Raw genomic sequence first — 22,103 nt, 5'->3', positions numbered from 1 at the left:
TAATATTAGTCCACCAGCCAGTGGACAAATGATCAAAGGAAATGATCATACCATATTCAATTAATGGGATTATCACAACGCCTGTTTTCTGTAACTTGGTTGTTCACTTGAAAACATTCCAGCAGAGCCTTGCAGTTCTGTCTGAGCAATCACCTGGCGAACAGCTAGCTGACTCAGATCATGGCTGATGTCCAGCTCTTGTGCCCCTATGGTTTTGTTTATGTCTCTTTGGACTAATTTTACTGGGGCTTGAAAGAAAAAAACATACCATGAAGTGTTAAGTTGCTCTTGCATTTTCATTTTTCTTACTGTTTTTCTCTAGAAGCTACAAGTAAAAAATATTTTAAAGGGCTTTTTATTTAACAATAACACGAGTTAATTGAGTAGCAAATCATGACTATTTGTGTATCCCTCTTATCATCTGCTCCTGTCTGGCTCATTCTTTTCTTCTGTACAGGAGAGTGTTTCTAGTCTAGAGGTGAAATACAGCATCATTTGAATGAACAAAAGGAGCTCGGCAATTCAAGGGAATGTAATTCAGTAATGTCATAAAACTATTTCAGGGCAATAATCTGAACAATATATCCAAGCATGTTAACATTTTTCCAGGAAACAGTTTTATCCATTTGCTGTCCTCTGAACCAGTGCATGCTATAATCACTGAGTAGGGAGTCTCATTAGCCTTTTTGTGTATGAGTAATGTGGGGCCATTTACAATGGCTGCATCCTGTGAAATCCAATCAAGGAAATCCCACCAGGAATGTGGTAGTCATTGTGAAGGACTGCTTCTGTACTCAGCGGTGTGCTTTAACGCTCTACCCTGTCCTACTGTGGGGAGACCTGAAAAGTCTGGTTTTGTGGTCATTTGGTAATGATCATTTGTCATTTTTCCTTAAGAAGGGGGAAGAAAGTTATGCTCTTATGTTTATGATTGTTATTATTACTATTTGTAATAAGCAGTATTACTGCCATGCACCTGTTAAGAAGCATGGATCTAGCAGTTCTCTCTGTGTGTAGTGTCCGCATGGTTCTCTAGTTACCCTGTTATTGGCTGAATGTACTTGAGCCTTGTGCTTGCACCTGGACTGGTGCCAGGTGGGTGGACGTTATCTGCTTAGGGGCCCTTCTTGCCACCCATGTGAAGGCAAACAACTGTTCTTTGATATTTGGTGACGTGGTAGGATATGGTTATGATTTTCCCAGCATCTTGCAGACACTTGGCTTGCTGTCATCTTCTGTCTGTCCACGGAGGCTGCCACACACTTGTATTTATGAGCAATGTAGGGGATAATTATTATTATTCCCATTTCACAGTTGAGAGTTGGAGGCAAAGGGAGGATTCACTCTCAGTGCTAGAAATAGAACTGCAGATTTCTGACTCTGAAGCCAGGCTTTTGTGGGGAATCTAAGGAGCTATGTAGAACAGATTAGAACAAAGTACTTGAGGGTTTTTCCATGAAGAAAAATAAAAGCCCCTGATCAGTTTGTTCTTTTCTGATCTTGATTTTCACATTTAAGGCAAATATTATTCAGTAAGTCTGGTCCTCTGAAAAATTAGGCTGTTTACTCTTTTGATATCACTGTAAGTTAATATGTATTTTATGTGATAAATGATGATTTGCCTGAGAGAAGCAGTTTGTGCTTAATTGTCAAAACCATAGAAAATCTTATTAGAGGGATTGGGTTGGAGGTCCTACTACTTCAATTCTGTCTTGTCCAACAATTCAGTTTCTAGCTGCTATTTACCGTATGTAATGTGGTTGGTTATGGTGGGTTTGTGGTCCTCATGCATCTATTGTGGAAGCTACAGTTTAGCCATCATTTCCAAAGCCGCTAAATATGAATAATGGCTTATTTGATTCACTGCTGTTTTGAGAGCAGGGAGTAAAGGATTGGTACATGCTGAGTTTATTCTAGAAATAGCTGTGATATATCAGGAAGGAGGGGGGTGCACATCCTTTCTGAAAAGATTGAGTGGTTTAGGAAGGCTGGCTCTTTTTCTGATATTATGCTCTGTTTCTGCCTATAATTATTTTGTGAATGTGAGTATGGTCCATTGGTTCCGGACAGAGATCATCTGGCACTTATTTTTGTTATGGAGAATGCTAAAGGCATCCTCCCCAAGCATAATTAGGTATGTGAAAAAGCTCACAAGAGTAGAGGAGCTTCATGAAGATTCTTGAAACAACTAGCACTATTAAAAATTCTAACTATGACTTTATTTCTAGTTATGAGTGAATAAAAAGAACTCAGTAACATAAATTAATTTCTTTTCCCCAGCTGTCAACATGGGCTGTGCCCTTCCAGCCACACAAATGTGATGTTTACTCTCATTTGTTAATAAAGAAAAAAGCTTCTGGTTAAAAATAACATCTGTCCATTGACAAAAAACAGCTTGGGTCATGAAAGGAGTTTTCAGTACGTTATAAAAGCTGAGTTTGGCAAGATGTACTTCTATCATAAAAGTTGTAACAGCTTTTGCCTCTTTGAGGGTTAAAGGGGAAAGAACATGTTTCAGGCAGAGGGAACTTCAACTTGATGAGTTGTTCTGTGTTGCTAGTTTTCCAGATCTCTCATCGCCATTTCAACAGTGCAATCCAAATTAGGGGCTTCTTAAGGGTTTCTGTTCCTACAGATGAAATTCTTCACCCGAGGTGATGTTTCCTGCTACCTATAGATGGCTAGATTTCTTCTCTGTATCATTTTAAAAGGTTGAATTTATTGAATGGTTCCTGACTGGAGTAGTGGAAAAATTTCGCTGATATGTAACATTTTATTTCTATTGGGCACTTGATGATTCTCCATTAAAGAATAAATAAATATATGGATTAGTAAATATTTATATATTACATATAATATATACATGTCTTTTTAAAGGAAAAATTACATTATCCAGGAAAGAGACAGTGTACCTTTATACTTAAACTGAAACAATATAATTCTCCTATATTGGGTTTATTGCTATAATATATATTATAGTCACTATTGGTCTGCTACTTCCATTCAGTCTTTGGTACTGTTTAGCAGAGACTGGAGTAAATATTTACAGGAAATCTATGCTCTCATCTCATAGGGCTGAAGTTAGAGGCTCCGTTACTCTCTCAGCTCTTGGGATAGTTACCCATCATCTGCCAAAGTTTATATTTGAGGCCTCTAATAACTGCGAGTATTTGTCTCACTTTCTAACAAGATGGTATTTTAGCTTTGTTGCCATATAGCCAACCAATTAATTCATGTGTCAGTTGATAAATGTATATTTCCATAATGTGTATTTGTAAACTATCATCATGATGGAGATGCTAGGGCAAGGTAGGAAGAGGTACAGAGTGGTTCTGGAAAGATCTTAGATATTATGTCTTACTGAAAAACTAATGTTTAGACACATTAAAATAACAAAACATGGTGGGTAAAGGAAACCCATTATTTAAAAATGTGTCAAGTAAAGGATCCAGGTGTTGGATATTTTCTCTTGCTGCCCTGCATCTGCCCCCTTTGGCTAAAACTGTGTTCTTACTGCCCTGCCTGACAGCAGGCCATTGCTAGACAGGCAAATGGGACTGGGGAATGTGAACAGTACTGTAGGTGTTCCTTAATTGGATTTATATTTTGCTTTAGTGGTTAAATATTTTTGCATATGTTGCACTCAAATCAGTGATCTGTCCCTTCAGTAAAGTACATTTTACTGTCATAAGGAAGCACTTTATAATACTGTATGTAGTGGTATATAATTTAGGTCCAGCTTCAAACAAAGAAAAGTTCTAGTATCGAGTGAACTTCCGTATTAGAAGAACTAAAATCCAGTTTTAATATTGACTTCCTTCATACTTGAACAGACTTTCATGCCTGCCGATTGCTTTTGCTTTTTCATCTACTGTGATAACACTTGAAAGTGAGTGTGCCGCCTCATGCCGGAACTGGTTTCTAAGCAAATAAGTATTGAACGGTTTTATGGTTATTTTGGTATAAAATCAAAGCATTCAAACTTTGAGATACCTTCTTACATTCTTAATTTCTGTTTTTTTCTCCCCTTTTCCCTTTGGATTGAATTTTATAATGAAGAAGAGAAGTTATTTATTCAGGCTTTTTAGAACAAACCCTAACACTTTGAAGAGTACTTGCTGTCAACCCATTTTTATTTAAAGTGAGGTATTTAGGGGTGCCTTGGTGGCTCAGTCGGTTAAGCAGTTAAGTGTCAGCCTTCAGCTCAGGTCATGATCCCAGGGTCCTGGGATTGAGCCCCGTAGCGGGTTCCCTGCTCAGCAGGGAGCCTGCTTCTCTCCCTCTGCCTCTCCCCCGGCTTATGCTCTCTCTCTCATTCTCTCTCTCTCTCTCAAATAAATAAGTCTTTAAAAAAAAAAGTGAGGTATATAAATAAATAAGTAAAAAACAAAATTTTATTAAACAAGTCCCATAGTATCCCTGGTCCCATAAAATTTTACCTAAGATTTCTTGTCCCCAAATAAGTATCCACAACATCTTTTGCCAGAGTGACCTGTGGAAGTCATAGGTTGGGCAGGTAATATTAGGCAGAACTGTGGGCTGAAAAGAACAGGAGGTGAGAAGGCCTATCTACTCTCTCTCATTTACTAGGCACAATCTTTGGCTCATCCACCGACCTCCTTGAGCCTCAGTATCCTCACCATTAAACGGGAATAGGATGCCTGTCCTTATTGCAAAGGGGTATATGTAGTGTGAAATGCTTTGCAAGCTTTAAAAAGCTGAGCAAACGTGATGTGATCATTTTTATTGCCCTTACTATCTTCATGTTAGGTAAGACATGATCATAAGCAAGGCAGAGGTGTATCCAGAGTTGCCTTTTATATATTTTTTCTTAGTCACTTACTTACGGTTTCTTCCTCCCTAGTCGAGACACAAACCTAAGTGGGGATAAGCTCATTATTGAGGACCTACTTACTGTAGCGCAATGAGTGTGCATTATCAAGAAAACAAGTTTGGAAAGGAAAATGAGGACACCCACAAACGAATTTTAACTGTCTGTGAATGATGCTTTATTTTGAATTTCTCTCGTATTTCTCTTTCTTTACTTTGGCTGTCAGCATGTGGCCTACTTGTAGAGGACTTGGTTTTTGCTGACTTCCAGTCACTTCTGAGCAGAAATATTTCTTAAAAGTATGGAGAGGATCATTTGTCACTGCTCATATTGAGTAAGGAAAAGTCAGAGAAATCTGAAGATGTACTAAGTCTTTCTGGTTATTGTGTTTAATGGGCTTTCTCCAAAATTCTGGAAGTCAGTAGAAATGGAGAGAGAAGAAAGTTTAGAAAAAGAGATTGAATGACTCCCAAAGTGAAGTTCCCTGCTCAGTGGGAAACTTCTCAGGGTTTCCATGTGAAATTCTTCCTTGCCTCCAAAGAAACAACAATTTGGGTTTCACAATAGTGTGAAAGAGTATCTTTCATATTACCAAGAATATTGCCTTTGTTTTAAAGATGTATTCCAGGCCTATGCTTTTTATCAACTAGGATAAACGTGTCTCAGTTTTATGTATATTAACTTTGATGAAATGTATTTTATAGCTGTTGCTTCTTTCCTCTTCCATTAGGTTCTTGTTCATTCTCTTAGGTCCTAAGGGAAAAGCCAAGTCCTACCATGAGATTGGCAGAGCCATTGCCACCTTGATGTCTGACGAGGTAGGCGATCTGGAACATGGTGATCTGTGACCGTCCCACTTGTACAGTTTTCATACTGTGAATTGGCTGTCACGATTTATTCAGTTAGAATTATATGGTTATTAGCCTTTATGACATGAGTCATAGTCATTCATGGCAGATGAGCTGATATCTACACAGTTTTCAAAAAAACCAAATTTTATGTTGGAATAAGATATAGGTTCCTTTCTTTTTCTAAGCATTTGCAATTCTTAAAACTGGTATATGTGAAATATTCTTTAAAAAGTTCAAATCACTGTATTAACTTAAGCTTTATCTCTTAAAATTTTTAATATATTCATTCTGGGAGTTCAGGTGTCCATATATCATATTGTTTCGGAAATAATGGGTTCTGTAAAGTAATGCATAATAAAACGGATCATGCATTTTTCCCTAGGTATCAGAAAGTACCTGTTTTTATGGTCTTCTTATCTTGTGGGAAGGAATTATACACACACTAAAATGCATTAGCAACCGTTACTGCAGAGTATCTAGTACTTTGGAATTATAACCTTACTCTCACAACAGCTGAGTATTGTTACACACATTTTAGGTACAATGAAACCCTAAACCCTAGTCTCAGTAGGAGAAATACAATTAGGATATGGGATCACTGATTTCTACCTCTGTGCCTTTTTAGCTTACTCTTTTCCCAAACGTTGTCCTTTTGCTTTATTACTTGATTTGTTAGCTTCTCCATGTGTTAAGTGGAGAATAGGGCATTTAGTTATGGAAGTTCTAGTTGGTGATTACTGAGATGGTTACTTTAATGTGAGACCGAGAGCATTGATGTGTAGCTATGCTGGTTTCCCCCCTTGAGGCAACTAAGCCTCTCAGGGGGCTCTTTTGTTTATTTTTGTATGTTTATATTTTCTTAAAAAAAATTCCTTCCTCCTAAGATGTAGCAATTAGAAATGTTCTAGGCTCTACGTGACAGAAAAATCTGATTTATAGTGGCTTAAACTATTTGGGGTTTATTCTTTTGCTCACATACCAGGAAATTTGGAGGTAGGCAGTTGCTAGAGTTGGTTTAACGTAACTGCTTCATGATAAATCAAGAGCCACGGCTCTTGTTTTGTGGTCTTAAGATGGCTACTACAGTCAGCTCCAGCCATTTCTTCTGTATTTGAGGCAGGAAGAAGGGGGTAGGAATGTTAGCTGTATCTGTCTCTTTTAACAGGTATTCTAAAGGTTTCCAGACAGCTTTTTTCTTTTGTCTCATTGGCCAGAACTGTCAATCCTTATCTGAAGGGCAGGCTGGACGAGTGACCCTGTGACTCCAGCCTCCGTAGTTGCTGTGCCCGCTGCGGACGAGGTGCTGGCACTTTGGACTGCCCTGCCCTCAACCTCACAACCCCCCAGACCATGACATGTTATTTGTTTGGCAGCTTTTAAAAATTCTTGTTTGAAGAGAAGAGATTTAGTAGCAATCTTTAAGAATAGCTAAGGATGTTAAACAGGGCCATCTTTTCTCCTGGTGACTAAAGAATTTGACTTACGAGGTATGAAAAGGTGTAAAGGACTTTCAGATCATCAGCTAGGTTAGAAGAATGGAATGACTAGCAAAGAGGATTACTTGCATTCTGGAAGCTCCTTCTTTGGATATCTGTATAAAAGACACGAAACATTTGCTGCCTTGGATGACTTAGTTATTGCCTTGCTAAAAGGTTAGACAGATGATCACCTGCTTAAAGCCCTTTGCTTTACGTGTTAACAGTATAACAGATTTTTCTTCGTTTAATAGCTAACATTATTTGTGTGTTTGAGAGTTGCAATGTTTGGGTCTTAACCCGATCTTAACACTCAGCTTGAACTTTTCCTTTTTGAATTACCAGCAATGGTTTGTCCCAGTCATTTTTATTTCAGAGAATGACTCTTTTGTATGTTTCTCCAAACCATTTTCATCTGGCTTCCACAGCAACTATAGCAGTTATGGTGCATACCAGTGGGAGATGAAAGGCAATGTTGTGTTGCAGTATTGATAAAAATAAAAAACATATAAAAGAAACACAGCTGTTTTCTCATGCCTCTACTTATATTCTTTGGGTTCAAAATCAGAATACCAAAATAGTTTGGGACAAGCTGATAGGAAGTATGAAAATATGATTATATTGAATATATATTAAATATTAAAGTGGATTATAGATTGCCTTTCTCAGGCTCGGCATGCTGTGAGGCATGTAAGGCATGGAGAGGCATGTAGAAGGTTCTCTTGTCGATCAGCACATCTCTTACTATCCTTTAGGTGTTCCATGACATTGCTTATAAAGCAAAAGACAGGCACGACCTGATTGCTGGCATCGACGAGTTCCTAGATGAAGTCATTGTCCTTCCACCTGGGGAATGGGATCCAGCAATCAGGATAGAGCCTCCCAAGAGTCTTCCATCATCTGACAAAAGGTAAATTATCAGGCAAAAAGGTTGTGTTCAGAAAAGGAAAGGGGGTCAGGTGACTGTCCTGATACTGTGTTTTCAGGTTCCCATTTAACTTGATGTATTCTCTCAAAGGACTCTCATCGGTGCTTTGGTTTGACATTTCATCAACACTGTAAAATGAATGTTGTATGTTGTTATCTTCTTCAGTGATTGCAAATTAGAGATCTCAGGTTATGATATTGGAATACATTGTAGAGATTTTTAGAGGATGTGTTGGGGACTTCCTGTACGTGTAGAAAGATGGGTTTCCTCAAGATGAGTCCCTATAGATTTAAGAGGTTAAGAAATTGGGTGGGATAATTTTGGAGAAGCCATTTTCTGGAAATCTGTTATTTTCCAGGTGAAACAGTTTCCCCTCTTGTATAATAAACAACTCATTCAGCTTTTTATTTATCAGTCATTTGTCTCCCCTCTAAATATAACACTGTAAGAATTGCCTGTCAGGGTGGCAGAAGGATATAATGACCTTTCTCCCAAAGGGTTTTCAGTCCATCTCTTCATTAGTCTAGTGCATGACACAGCTAAGAAGCAGATGAATAAAATAAACTAATATTCTCTTGGGCTCTGTTGTCTTGCTTAGAAAGAATATGTACTCAGGTGGAGAGAATGTTCAGATGAATGGGGACACACCCCATGATGGAGGCCATGGAGGAGGAGGAGGAGGACATGCGGATTGTGAAGAATTGCAGCGAACTGGACGGTAACTGATGGATTCTTTTGCCATTCATGATGAGGATCTCTTGAGATCTTAATTTCCCTTCATCTTCCTATCTGCATTTGATTTGCTGGCCAGTAGATATTTATATTGATTAGTCACAGGCACTGGGGACGCAACAGTGAATTGAACAAAAACCCTGTGTCCTTTTGGGTCTTCCTTTGCAGGGGTGGGAGACAAACACTGAGAAGATGAAAAAACGTGGTGATGGTTTTCTGGGTAAAACTAAAGCAGAAGTAGGGAGTTTGGCTATGGGAGAAAGGTATTCCAATTTAAATAAGGTGGTCAGAGAAGGCCTTACAGAGAATTGCAGCCAGTGAGGAAAGTCCTGAAGGAGGTGGAGACAGACCCAGCAGATGGGGGGCGGGGAGAGGAGACTGCAAAGAGCCTGTGGTTTGTGCTGGGTTGGCATCCAGGCCGTGAAGTGAGGGAGGAGGTGTTAGAGAGAAAATCAGAGGGCCTCTGCGTGGGTGTGAGTGAGCGGCAGGAAGACAGCCATGTGCCTGTCTTCATCATTTGGCTTTTGGGATCCCATTCCTTCCCTGTATATTTACTTACAAGTGAGGAACATATTACAGAAATGAGGTACTCACAGGTCATGGTCTCCCTAGCCTGCTGTTGAGCATTCAGGCTTCCCAGATTGCTTTTGTCAGTCTCCTTTGATGATAATTCTTCCTTTTCTTTCCACTGTTAGATTCTCCATTTTCTTTTGGATTAAGTAAAATTTTAAGTAGGATACTCGTTTTACAAAGATAGGACTTTTTAAGGACATTGAGGGTTTTATGAAAACACAAAAGTATGTCTTTTTAATATGCGATTGAATCTGAATAAAATGATTTTGTTCCTCTGATGACCACTTGGGTTTCTCTCTGAAATTGAGGGGACATTATTTCTCACCCCTTTTTTTCTTTTCTTTTTTTTTTTTTAAGATTATTTATTTATTTATTTATTTGAGAGAGAGAATGAGATAGAGAGAGAGCATGAGAGGGGGAAGGGTCAGAGGGAGAAGCAGACTCCCCGCTGAGCAGGGATCCTGATGTGGGACTCGATCCCAGGACTCCAGGATCATGACCTGAGCCGAAGGCAGTCGCCTAACCAACTGAGCCACCCAGGCGCCCTCCTTTTTTTCTTAAAGAATAGAGAACATAAGACCTTCTCTCCCTTTATTTTTTTCTGAATAGTTCTTTACAAACTATTTTTACTAGGAATATCTTTTTACTTTTCTATAGATATGAGTTCTGGGATTCAACTCCTTTACTTACTTACTTATTATTTTTTCAAGATATGAAACATTTTAATAGAGGAAATAGGGATTTCTGAATTCCTTGCTTTATTTGTTGTTAACTTTAAGACTGCCTTTACAAAGTGTAGGTCACTAGGAAGGTCAGTTTTGATAATCTTAAATAATAGTAATTATGATAGGATTAATACCTTACATATGTTTTTTTTGACAGTTTAAAAATAATTTTATGCAAATAATCTCATTGGTATGCAAGCATATAGAATTATACTATGTCTTTAAAAATTCAACTCCTTTATTTAATCAGACTGGAATTTCATGCTTGTATATTTCACTTCTTCCTAAATGCACTGACTGTGTGCAGCATGCCCAGTACCATGCTCAGCCCTGTGCCTACCAAGAAAACTGCAGCCAGGCCACTGAGTGCGGAGAGGGCCAGCAAGCCCCTCCTTCCCCCCCTCCCCCAATCCTGATAAAGTATGATAGACTGTGGTGGAAATCTGAACTCTGAGTGCAGGGTCAGGACTTCAGAGAGCTGCTGAGCTCTGAGGGCTGGCCTCCTAGGCAGCAGGAAGGGGGTGGGAAGCCTGAGATGTGAGGTTTGGTTGGGAGGGTAGGTTGACTGATGCACAAATAAGGCAGCTGACCTACTAATGTGTGGAATGGGGCCGAGCTTGCAATGCTCTTCTGACACATACTGACCTGGCTTCCTCCCTTCATTCCTCCAGGACCTTATCCCAAAGTCACCTGCTCGGGAGGTCCGTTCTGGCCACTCCAGTATTTCAACCATTGCTTCTCTAGCACTTCATAACCCTCTTCCCCACTTAATTTTTTCCCTGATTTTTAGGACCCTGAATTTGACTTATATTGTCTGTCCCCCATCTAGAAGGCAAAACCCCCGAGGGCAGGTATTTGTGCCTGTGTTGCTCACCGGTGTGTCTCCAGCACCTGGAGTAGGGCTGGGCATATTGCAGGTGCTCCGTAAGCACTGCGGAATGATGAATGGGGCTGGAAAGGAAACCGTGGCTAGCTTATAAAGGACTTTACATGCTCTGCTCACATGTTTGGGTGTTTTTCTTCAAACTGAGAAATTTTAATTCATCTACACAATTCACTCTTGTCTAAAAACCAACTGTCTGTTTTTAGAGAATGTGACACCCAATTTAGTGACCACAACAGAGACAGATAGAAGAAAATGTATTCTTCTACAGTCTTCTGGTTTTCCCTGAAGTGGTTAAGTAGAGCTTGTTGATTCAAACACTTTGAATACAAATTCTTTGTGGCTTCATAGGTTATCTCTTGGTTAATTTGATGGCAATTTGTTTTACATTGTCACATGTTTGCTTTCTCCCTACCCAGGTTCTGTGGTGGACTAATTAAGGACATAAAGAGGAAAGCACCATTTTTCGCCAGTGATTTTTATGATGCTTTAAATATTCAGGCGCTTTCAGCAATTCTCTTCATTTATCTGGCAACTGTAACTAATGCTATCACTTTTGGAGGACTGCTTGGGGATGCCACTGACAACATGCAGGTGGGTTTGGTTTGGGGGAAGACACAAATAGTACAGCCCAGATTGCCTTCCTCACCCCTCCAGCTCAGCTAGAAGCAGATGGCCTTTCAGTTACTCAGCGTGATTTTCTTTCTTTTGCTGGATGCTGCATTTTACTTTGCTTCTGGCCTGCTGCTATATTTCCAGCATTTTAGTAATTACAAAAATAGCTCGATGAAATCTGGCTTGAGTCACAAGTGGGGAGAAGAAGGGAAGGAAATGAAGATATACAATTCTATTTGGGCAAAAGCGTATCAGCTGCTTTAATTTTTGTGCAGGGCACCAGGTTTAGATCTTCTACTACCTTGAGTGAGCGGACCATATTCTGTTAAACTTGATGAACACACTCTTTCTGGGAATACATGATTAGCTTCATTTTACACATGAGCAAACAGTCATCAAAAAATTGAGTGATTTGCTTGAGGTTGGATTTGCATATCTATCAGTAGAACTCAGCTTTTAGGAATGGAAGTTAAGAGTTGTTTCTCCTATTCTTGAATCTGCCTGTCATTAAGCTGTAAAGACCCTGGTTTGACTTACTTTGTACAAAGCACAGTTTGTTGGTTACTCTCCAGGTGCCATTTGCCATCCTTTTTTATCAGAAACAGCTAAAGTTTCTGTGGTAGAAAAGATATTTTGGATGCCCTCTAAGCATTGTGCTAGGTGCTGAATACGGAGTGGTGAGTGAAGCTGGTATTTTGTTTTTCTAAGGTTTATTTATTTGAGAGAGAGAGAGTGCGCAAGCATGAGTGGGGGGAGGGCAGAGAATTTTCAAGCAGACTCCCTGCCCAGCGTGGAGCCCCGCGCAACCCATGAGATCATGACCTGAGCCTAAACCAAGAGTCAGACGCTTAACTGCTTAACCAACTGAACCACCCAGGTGCCTCTGAAGCTGGTATTCTTAATGAGAAGAACCAGATTCAAGCCCTTTTCAAACCCCGTCCTTCTGCTTTACTACTTATTACTGATTAACCTATGTGACATTCATCAGTGCTGCCAGCCAGCTTATTAAAAAAAAAATACAGCCGATTCCAAAAGATTGCTTTTCTTCTACCTTTGTTTTCTTCTCTGCACACCTTTATATTTTAGATTCTGCTGAAACACAAAAATACAGTGGAGACCACATATTGATGACATGTATTTTGACCCAAGTAAAAAGGGAGAGATTACTTTAAGCCATTGTATTTAGTCTGTGAAGAGCATTTTTATTTTTTCGCCCTTATCTGTTACTGCATAGCACATTGATCCAAAACTTAGAGGCTTGCAACAGCCATTTTATTCTCCTCTCAGGGTTCAGGGGTTGGCTGATGGACTCGTCTGGGGTGGTTCCCTCTTTGGGCTCATACATTTGCAGTGAGGCGGCAGCTGAGGTTAGAGTCACCCGAAGGCTTCTTAGTCACATGTCTGGTGCCTAGGTTGGGATGTCTGGAACAGTTGGGGACAAAGGACTCTGAACATGACTTTTCCACGTGGCTAGCTTGGCTTTCTCATAGCTGGGGACTGTGGTGACCCTTGAGAGCTCATGCCCTATTTGGAAGGGGGCAGTGGCCTCTCAGCTTTGCTCCTTCCCATGTGAATATGTGCTCAGTATGATTTTGCTTTCTGATTTTCAAAAAGAGGCTGAAAACTCAAATTTTCTTATGTGAAATCTAGTGATTTTTAAATATTGGCAACTAATTAACATTAAAAAAATAACATTGTGCTGGCCAGAAAGCACATGTGTGTTATGTTCCCAGTGAGAGACCTGCGGTGTGGGGAATAGAAACCAAGCATGGTAGGGCACAAAGATGAAGTACACCGATAGGGTGTTTTCCCCTTTTTTTTCCTCATTCATAAGATAGGAATGAATAAATTAAACTGTAACAGTGATATCAGTAGTAGTATTTTTATAAGTCTGATCTATATCCAAATTGGGCAGTTTTTCCTCCTCCAAATGAGAGCATAATGATAACTAAATCAGATCATTCAAGAAAACAAGTGGAGAAGAGAGCACGGGGGAAGCACCTGAGGCCAGCACGAAGAACGTAAGACAGGCAGCCACGTTAGGAAAATGAAAGAAAGCTGTGATTTTGAGAGAGTGGCAAGCTAAGCTCTGTCTTTCAGAATATATGGAGACTTTCTTGTGCAGATAATTTTTAAACACGTGGCTTTCCATGAATGTTCTTTTCGTTGAGATAGAGAAATTATGACACTTCCTATATGTTAGTTTATTGCATTTTTAAAACTGAATTGAACCCCTTTTCAGCTTCATAAGACTTAGCTTTAAAACACGGCATCTGAGATGAGGAAGAAATCTGTTAAAGTCTATTGTTGATCTGTCCTAGGTGAATTTATTTCCATATGCGCAGGTTTTGGGGAAAGTAAAGGATTCTGTTGTGTAACATATGTTGTAATCATGGGTATTTCGTCTGTGATAAATGTCATGGGAAAGGCCTTGCTGGTGGAGTAAGCAGTTTTCTGAGTTCTGCAGACTTCAGGAGAAACATAAATGCTTTCAGCGCATCAGGATGCTAGGTTGTCTGCTAAAAGGACCATTTGCTGGATGTCACTCCTAGGAGTTGACTCAATTCAATGTATCAAATTCAAACCTAGGAGGATATGTGTCAGACATATTCTGCTTATTTTATTAATAGATTTTGTAACCTCTATTGATAATTTCACTGAAACTGTGAACTCAGTGTTTTAAGTCTGACTAGAAATATTGAAGGGTGTATTTTTCTTTCACTTCTGGTCTTTTTCTTTGAAGAAATGTATTGGCCAAGTACTGCAATTTGGTACTTGTAGAAGTCACAGTGGGTGGCAAAAACACTGAAAAAGAAGGATAGAAAATTAATGATTGTTAATATGTATTTGTTGAACTAAATAGTCTATTATCTTTCTTTTGGGCAAACTAATGCTATTAGTGAATGGATGCATAGATCTAAGCACTGGATTTATATAGATCTAAAATAGTCTGTATAACTAGAACTTAGCTAGTGGGTGTGTGCGACATGCATGTGCGCACACACCCAAGTCAATCATTTTATAGTGATTTTACATATCCCAGTATTTCAGTAGGAAACATTTTACCTGTAGTCATTATACTAGATTTTCTTGCGGTGGTAGATGACTTAGATTGATATTTCTATTGGTTTTATCTATTTTAAGGACTATAGAGTAAGGCGACTTAGTATGTTGAAAAGCATCTCAATATAGAAAGAGCATGTCCTTGAACATACAGAAGTTTTGATGCTCTAGCAATAGAAATCTTGACTTGGCATCAGGACAACAAAATACTTTGTGGAGTTGGTGCTAAGTCCCGAATCATTTCCCAGGTCCATGGCAGAGGTTGATTTATTCCTTTGCAAATATTTATTGAGTGTCTGCTGTGTGGCAGACACTATTTTAAGTGCTGGGGATACAGATAAGTGACCAAAATAGATAAGAATCCCTAGTCTGATGGTATTTACAGTCTAGGGTGTTGATAAGGCATTCTTTTTCTATGTCCCCAAGAGATACTAGTAGTGGTATGTAGTGGGCTTACGTAGGGGGTAAAGTCCTCTGGGTCTATTTGACTTTCGAAACACTAGATCAAGACTAAGCAGAACATTGACATAGTCTGAAGTAATCGTCAATTATATCACATGCCTTTATAATGTGGCAGCGGGTTATTCTCAAAAGCACAAGCAGCTCAAATGAGTCAACCAAGAATAGTGTCCTTGCTTTTAAAGGCAGACAGCTCAGAGATGGTTCACATAGGGCCTTTATTGTCAGGCTACAAATAGACATGGGTGCTGGTACAAACATGTTGTGAAAACACAGATGAGTCACTGCACTGTTGTTGTTTAAGCAAACCCTTCTGCCAGCTTCTATGCAGGAGGTCTTGCTTGCTCGAAGACAGAAATTTACATTTAGGCATTTCTTACAGAGCTGAAGTATATATATGCGGTATTAACACTAATCATAATAAAATATATGTATGTTTAGTATTCCTACATACGTACTTGTGTGTGTATCTATCCCCACATCATTAGAAGCAGATCTTGGGAGCCATATGGATCATTTCCTATGGATCCACGTTCAAAATGAAACAGTTGAAGCTATGATGGCTCCAAGTATAATCAATTGATAATGGCCACATGGATGACTGCACAAATTTCCCAACTTGGCACACCCATTGGAGCCATCAGCCTGCACCGAGAGGACTCTAAGGCTTTCAGAGGGGGTACTCATGGATTCCTTGGGCCTCTGGGGTGACTGAACTGCTTTGCCATGAGTTGACCATAGATTTATCTAGGATCCAGCCCTGGCTTGTGCCTATTTCCTGTTCCTGTCGTTCAAAAACAAAGGACTAGAGCATACGCTTTCTGAGGTCCGGGAAATGCGCAACACTTTTATTATCCTTCTCAGTACGCCCCACTCTAATAATGCTCGGGTCCTCTTGCCGTGCTGTGATGTAAACAAAGGGTTTTCAGCCTCACCATCCTAGAAGCATGTCCTTTCCACAACTAAACTCTGTGACCATGCATACCGACTCACTGCACTGTATTTATATTCTTGGTTGCCAAGCAGGCTTACCGTTCTGTTCATTTAGATACTTCTGATTAAATTGTTAAACATTGATTTAATAAATATTTATGGATAGCTTAGTCTATGGGCAAGTTACCCATACAAGGAACACTTTTTGATACTCTGTGGCAAGTCTTTGTGTTTTTAAAAGTTGTTCCTAGCTTTATGGAACACAGAAAAATCTTTTAACTCAAATCGACATTGTTGATTGTGAATGACTGAGCATAGTCTAGAATGAAGAAAGTCATTTTAATTTCTTTCCCCAGAGTAAATATAATCCTATTTTCACAAACCTTTTAGCAAAAGGATACAGTAAGATTTTTAGAATTCTGTGAATTTTGTGTTATTTTTGGAGCCTAACAGCACATTTTAAGGAAATTTGTCTCATAATAGGGAACATTTATAGCTGGCATCTCCAAATTTGAAGCTTTATTTTAACATACTGCTGTGCTGAGAATATTTAATCAATCTGCTGAGGTTGGAAATGTATCATTTCTTCTTCACATATGATATTCCTCCCTAAGATAGATACTTCTTTATGAAGTTTATCATGTGCACTTTATAACATCAATTGCTTCATTATGGTGAGGACTGTGTAGTAATTTCAACTTACCTAAGTGTTGCCCTTTGGCACCAAAATGCATTTCTTTCTTGAAGTGGAAATGTAAGGTGATATGTTAATCTGCCTGAAACAGCCTTCCAGAAACATAGGAGAGTTTTAAAAAGTTAGGGAGAGATAGTCTGTTGGAATGATACAGGTGGGTTGTTTCGGTAGTCAAAAGTAAGTGTGTATTGGGGTACCTGGGTGGCTCAGTCGGTTAAGCGTCTGCCTTAGGCTCAGGTCATGATCCTGGGGTCCTGGGATCGAGTCCTATGTCGGGCTCCCTGCTCAGTGGGGTGTCTGCCCCTCCCTCTCCATCTGCCTCTCCCCCAGCTCATGCTCTCTCTCTCTCAAATAAATAAATAAAATCTTTAAAAAATATAAATGTGTATTAGTGACAAAGTAAGGGGCCTGGCATTGCTTTCTTGCCTCCAATGTGTATGCTGGCTGTTCCTTCTCTGAGGAAGGAACTTAGCTAAATAATTTGCTTCACTTCATGTACAAGTTCTGAATTAAGCCTGTTTGATTAAGGTTAAGTCAAATGTAACCAAATTTTTCACTTACCAGAACATATTTGGTTGGTTTTTTCAACCGAAAGACCTTTGTCAACTCTTTTTTCTTGGTAATTAGAAAAGGATAGTGATTTGGGCAGGCTGGCGATCCCAAATGTGACATTCTAAATATGCTTTTTTTTTTTTTTTTTTTATTTATTCATGAGAGACAGAGAGAGAGAGAGAGGCAGAGGGAGAAGCAGGCTCCCAAGGAGCAGAGAGCCCGATGCGGGACTCGATCCCAGGACCCTGGGATCATGACCTGAGCTGAAGGCAGACGCTTAACCATCTGAGCCACCCAGGCGCCCCCAAATGTGACATTCTAAAACTATTTCGTGTTTGTCTTGAAATTATGTTGAAATACCTTTATTTTTAATAATATATAATTATGCATTGTAGAAAATTCGAACAATGCAGAAAAACTACATAAAAGGTAATTTTACCCTTAAACTCATCACTCAGAAATAACCATTATTAACATTTTCATGAACATCTTTTCTATATCTTGCAATACATGTGTAAGGAGATAGATTGATGTATAAGATTTTATATAAATGAGATCATATACCTGCTGTTTCATAACATGACTAGCATTTAATGGAAGTTTTTCCACTTCAGTATGGATCTTGAACATTATTTTTAATGACTACATCTATTTATACACATGATGATGCATGTCCTATAATTTACCTAATAAATCCCCTATTAGTACACTTTCAATTTTCCCAAATTTTCTCATTTATAAACAAACTGTGGTGCTTAACTATGTTTTCATTCTTTGTAATTATCTCCTTAGAGTAAAATCCCTAGCAGAATGTTTGCAGGATATGCTTATTTTATTTTTTTATATTTGTTTTAAATTATACTCCCAAAGATTATACCAGCTTATACTACCACCAATAATGGACAGGACTGCCCACTTATATGCACTCTTTCAAAAACTGGATTTTGTCCCATATTCTCATTTTTGCCATTCAGTGGGTTGAGAATGATAGATCATTCTTACTCATTTCAAATTTCTTTGATTTTTAGTGAGGGTGAATGTCCTTCCTCATTTTTATTGACTATCTATACTTGTTTGTATTTGTGTCCTTGGTATATTTTCCTTTTAGGTATTTGGTTTTTTTCTCATTGACTCATAAGAACTCTTTGTGTAATAAGGATAGTTTCCCTTTACTTATCAAAAATATCACAAATACGGGCGCCTGGGTGGCTCAGTCATTAAACATCTGCCTTTGGCTCAGGTCATGATCCCAAGGTCCTGGGATCGAGTCCCACATCGGGCTCCCTGCTCTGTGGGGAGCCTGCTTCTCCCTCTCCCACTCCCCCTGCTTGTGTTCCTGCTCTCGCTCTCTCTCTCTGTCAAATAAATAAATAAAATCTTAAAAAAAAAAATCACAAATACATTTTTCCTAGATCTATCCTGTGTCTTTTCATCTTATGATTTCTTTTGCTATACAGATTTTAATTTGTATTCAAAAATCTTCAAGCTTTTATAGTTTTTTATTTTGTTATATATTTAGAGAGGCTTCCCCACTCTAAGATTAGAAAAATATTTGCCCACATATCTTAGTACTTTTATGTTCATTTAAATTTTTTTATCCATCTGGAATTGATTTTTGGGTAAGGTTATACTGGCATTTGATGTTTGGGCATTTCAGATGCTCTAGGCATATATTCGTAACTCTTCAAACAAACAAATATTGTAAAGCCTCCCTGTCTTGCCCATTCATTCTGTTGGACTTGGAACTGTGGCTCTTTGGTGAAGGTTTTGGCTCATACTTTTCTGCAAGCAGGGAGCTAATTCATCTTTCAGTCTTCCCTGTTTCTTCAGTTTTTGCCGGACAGTGTAAACAGAAATCCTGTTTATGATGACAAAGCACTTTTAAGCAGAGTAGATGGCAATAAGGATTTGACAGCTGCGATCTGTCAGGACAGAAATCACTGATTTACAGGCTGTAGCTACACAGGTGAAATAAAAAATGAGGGCTGGCTATCCAGTCTTCTTCCCTAGTGCAGATGAATGGTCTGTGTCACTGGACCTTAACAAATGCTAGCAGGTGGTTCTGATTTGGCAAGAGGAAGGGAGGTTTTTTGAATGGGTGCACCTCAAATTTGAGCCATATGAGAATCACCTGGGGAACTTAAAAAAAAAATACTGATTCCCCAGGCCTGATCTTCAGAGATCGTGATTTAATTGTTCAAGGTAGAGCTAAAGAATCAGTATTTTTTTTCTTTTAGAAAAAGCAAAACAAAAAGTTCCCAGCTAATTGTCATGTGACCCAAATTTGATTTAGAGACTTGCATCATTTCTTCACCTTACTTGTAATCATGTGGCTTGGCTTTCTGCTGGGGACCTGCCATCAAAACTCCTGCAGATAATTCAGGTCTGCCGGCCTATTTCCAGTGGCCATGTCTAGATGGCATTAGGCTGCATCATTCTTCTTGGCTAGACTCCGCTAGAGAAATTTAATTTTATTATTCTACACAGTTTTTTATAAATTACCACGAACACGGGCTGAAATTTCTTTTTATGGTTAGAAACAGTTGAGTTTCTTTTTAGAAGCTTGAAATATTACAATTAAGTCAGTGAATACTTTGTCATTTACTGCCAACAAAATATTTTCTTTTCCAAGTTTTACTTGGTTGAAGATTGTCAAAGACATAGAAAATGTTTTGTTTTCTTGGGCAGTTGTGCTGCATTTCTCCTGTTACTGCCGTCCACACTGCCTAAATGGTTGTGATGATTATTCTAAATAATGAATTCCTCAGTAAAAAGGACATAAAACGAGAAGGGTCATTCTTGGGTGTTCTGTGAAGATACTGAATTGCAGTAAAGTCAAAGTTGACAGCACACATTTTTGATTTTTAAGGTTTCACCATCTTCTGAATGTGCTTGTTTGACATTAATGCGGACAGGCATGATGGCCCTGGGGCCCTTGTCACAGGTGGCTTCAAGACCTAAAATGCTGGTGTTTCCAATTACGGTTGAATTTTTTTTTTTTCCCCCCTAAGAATCTTGTTCCTATGGTCTGACTTCTTTTATGCTTGATTTTTCTATTATGGGACTTGTGCTCATTTTCTTGACTGTTTTGTAAAATAAGGACCATCTTTGGCTTAACTTCATACCCTGATATAAAGAGAAAGACGTTCATAAATTGTTTTGGTTGTGGGTTTTGACTTCACGTCTGTAAAGTAAAACAAACTATTCTGTTTTATTATAGCCAGTTCCATGTGTTTAGTAACATAAGGAATAAAAAGAAGCAACTCTCAATGGCTGTAATATTGCCCCCTAAGGCTTCTGTTGATTTGGGATTTGCTCGGGGATGTGTTCAAAGTCTAAAGAGGTTTTTTTCCCCCATTTCCTCTGAGGACTAATCTTCATTTTTTTCTTTTCATGTCACTCCATTCAACTTCCTCTCTCCATGTTTTCCCTCTTCTGACGAAAAGAGGAATAGTAGAGGCAGGCTGGAGGAAGAGGATGAAGCAGCAAACAAAAGAAAACCCACGTTTCGTTGTATCTATGTTCTTAGCTCTTTATATATTATTGTCTTTCTTAGTCCACATCATTTTCCTTGAAATAGCAGTCGATTTTACAGAAGAGAGAATTAGGATGTGGAGAGGTTGGTGACTGGCATTTAATTCAGATATCCCTGACTCCCAAGACGTGCTGTTTATGCTGAGCCACCTGGAAGAGACACTGGAAATCATCTAGTTCAGCTTTCCGTCTTATATCTAAACAAATACTTTATGTATATGTTACTGTTCATAAAAATGTATTATATATCGGAGACTATGCTAAACATTTTCCATGTATTATCTAATATGTATACTAACTGTTTAAAGCATAGAGAGATAAAGTAATTTGCTTAAAGTCATGGATTGAGTAAAGGGGATAGTCTGGCGTCACTTTGAGACTTTTTTTGACTTCAGAGTCCATTGTTAAACTACATCAACCCCATGTTTCCTACACAAAGAAACTAAAATCGACAAACTTGAAGTGACATTCCCAAGATCACTGGCTCTTTGGGGACAGAACAAAGTCTAGACTCTAGATTTCCTGACTGCTGGTTCTTTGCTTATTCTGCTCTTCAACAGTGGGTGATTCTTGATCAGAAATGGAAGGAGATGAAAGCCTAACCAAAATGGAGCTGGAGCACTTCGTACTACCTGATTCTGCCACACCTCTGAGCTCAGCCACACACAGTCTCATGAACTGAATGAGAACTAATAGAGGCAGGGAGAAATCAGGGCTAAAAATGTCTTTATGAGTTACAGCTATTAGAAACACACACCCCCATGGTATTTTCCTTTTTTATATTCGTGAACCCTGAATATAATAAATCAGAAAACAGGTTTCTGATAGTTCACCTTATAAATAGCTTCAAATTCTAGTGAGTTGAACTGAAGTTTTTCAGTACATGAGATTATTTTTAAAGTATCTGTATTGTCAAGAGGAACATATCAAAATGTGGTGAAAATGGTGCTTTTCTCAGAAACACTGCAAGTATGTCTAAGCTTAAGCAAGTTTCCAGTGCAGTGTATATAATAAATCACCTGTCTCTGTTTCAAAATTGTCAGCAACAGAATGGAAACTGTAGCACTTACCAAAAGATCAAGTACTGAAATAAAAATAATCTGCCTTTTAACAGTCACATGGTTTCCATAAATCAAAGCCATTTTCTGGAAGAAATTCACTGTTATCTTTACTGAGTGAGCAGCAACGGCTGTTGACCTTTGATTAAGTGGAACCTAGGGTATGATTTGGGAATTTCTTCTTCAGTTCCTTTGGC

General features: G+C 38.8%; 1 protein-coding gene across 1 annotated transcript in view; it reads left to right on the top strand.

Annotated features, from left to right (window-relative positions):
- The window catches only part of SLC4A4 (solute carrier family 4 member 4), a 278,229-nt gene that overhangs the window by 164,827 nt on the left and 91,299 nt on the right, over nucleotides 1–22,103 (top strand). The window contains exons 11-14 of the mRNA XM_081813147.1: nucleotides 5,562–5,649; nucleotides 7,913–8,067; nucleotides 8,684–8,803; nucleotides 11,418–11,592. Of these exons, the coding sequence (XP_081669273.1) occupies nucleotides 5,562–5,649; nucleotides 7,913–8,067; nucleotides 8,684–8,803; nucleotides 11,418–11,592 (538 nt within the window). The remainder of the gene's footprint in view (nucleotides 1–5,561; nucleotides 5,650–7,912; nucleotides 8,068–8,683; nucleotides 8,804–11,417; nucleotides 11,593–22,103) is intronic.

Source organism: Leptonychotes weddellii, chromosome 2 (assembly GCF_054177405.1).
Source record: "Leptonychotes weddellii isolate Sample4059 chromosome 2, ASM5417740v2, whole genome shotgun sequence".
Lineage (NCBI taxonomy): Eukaryota > Metazoa > Chordata > Mammalia > Carnivora > Phocidae > Leptonychotes > Leptonychotes weddellii.
Note: the sequence above shows the minus strand (reverse complement) of the source record. Positions and strands in the feature narration are given on the sequence as shown.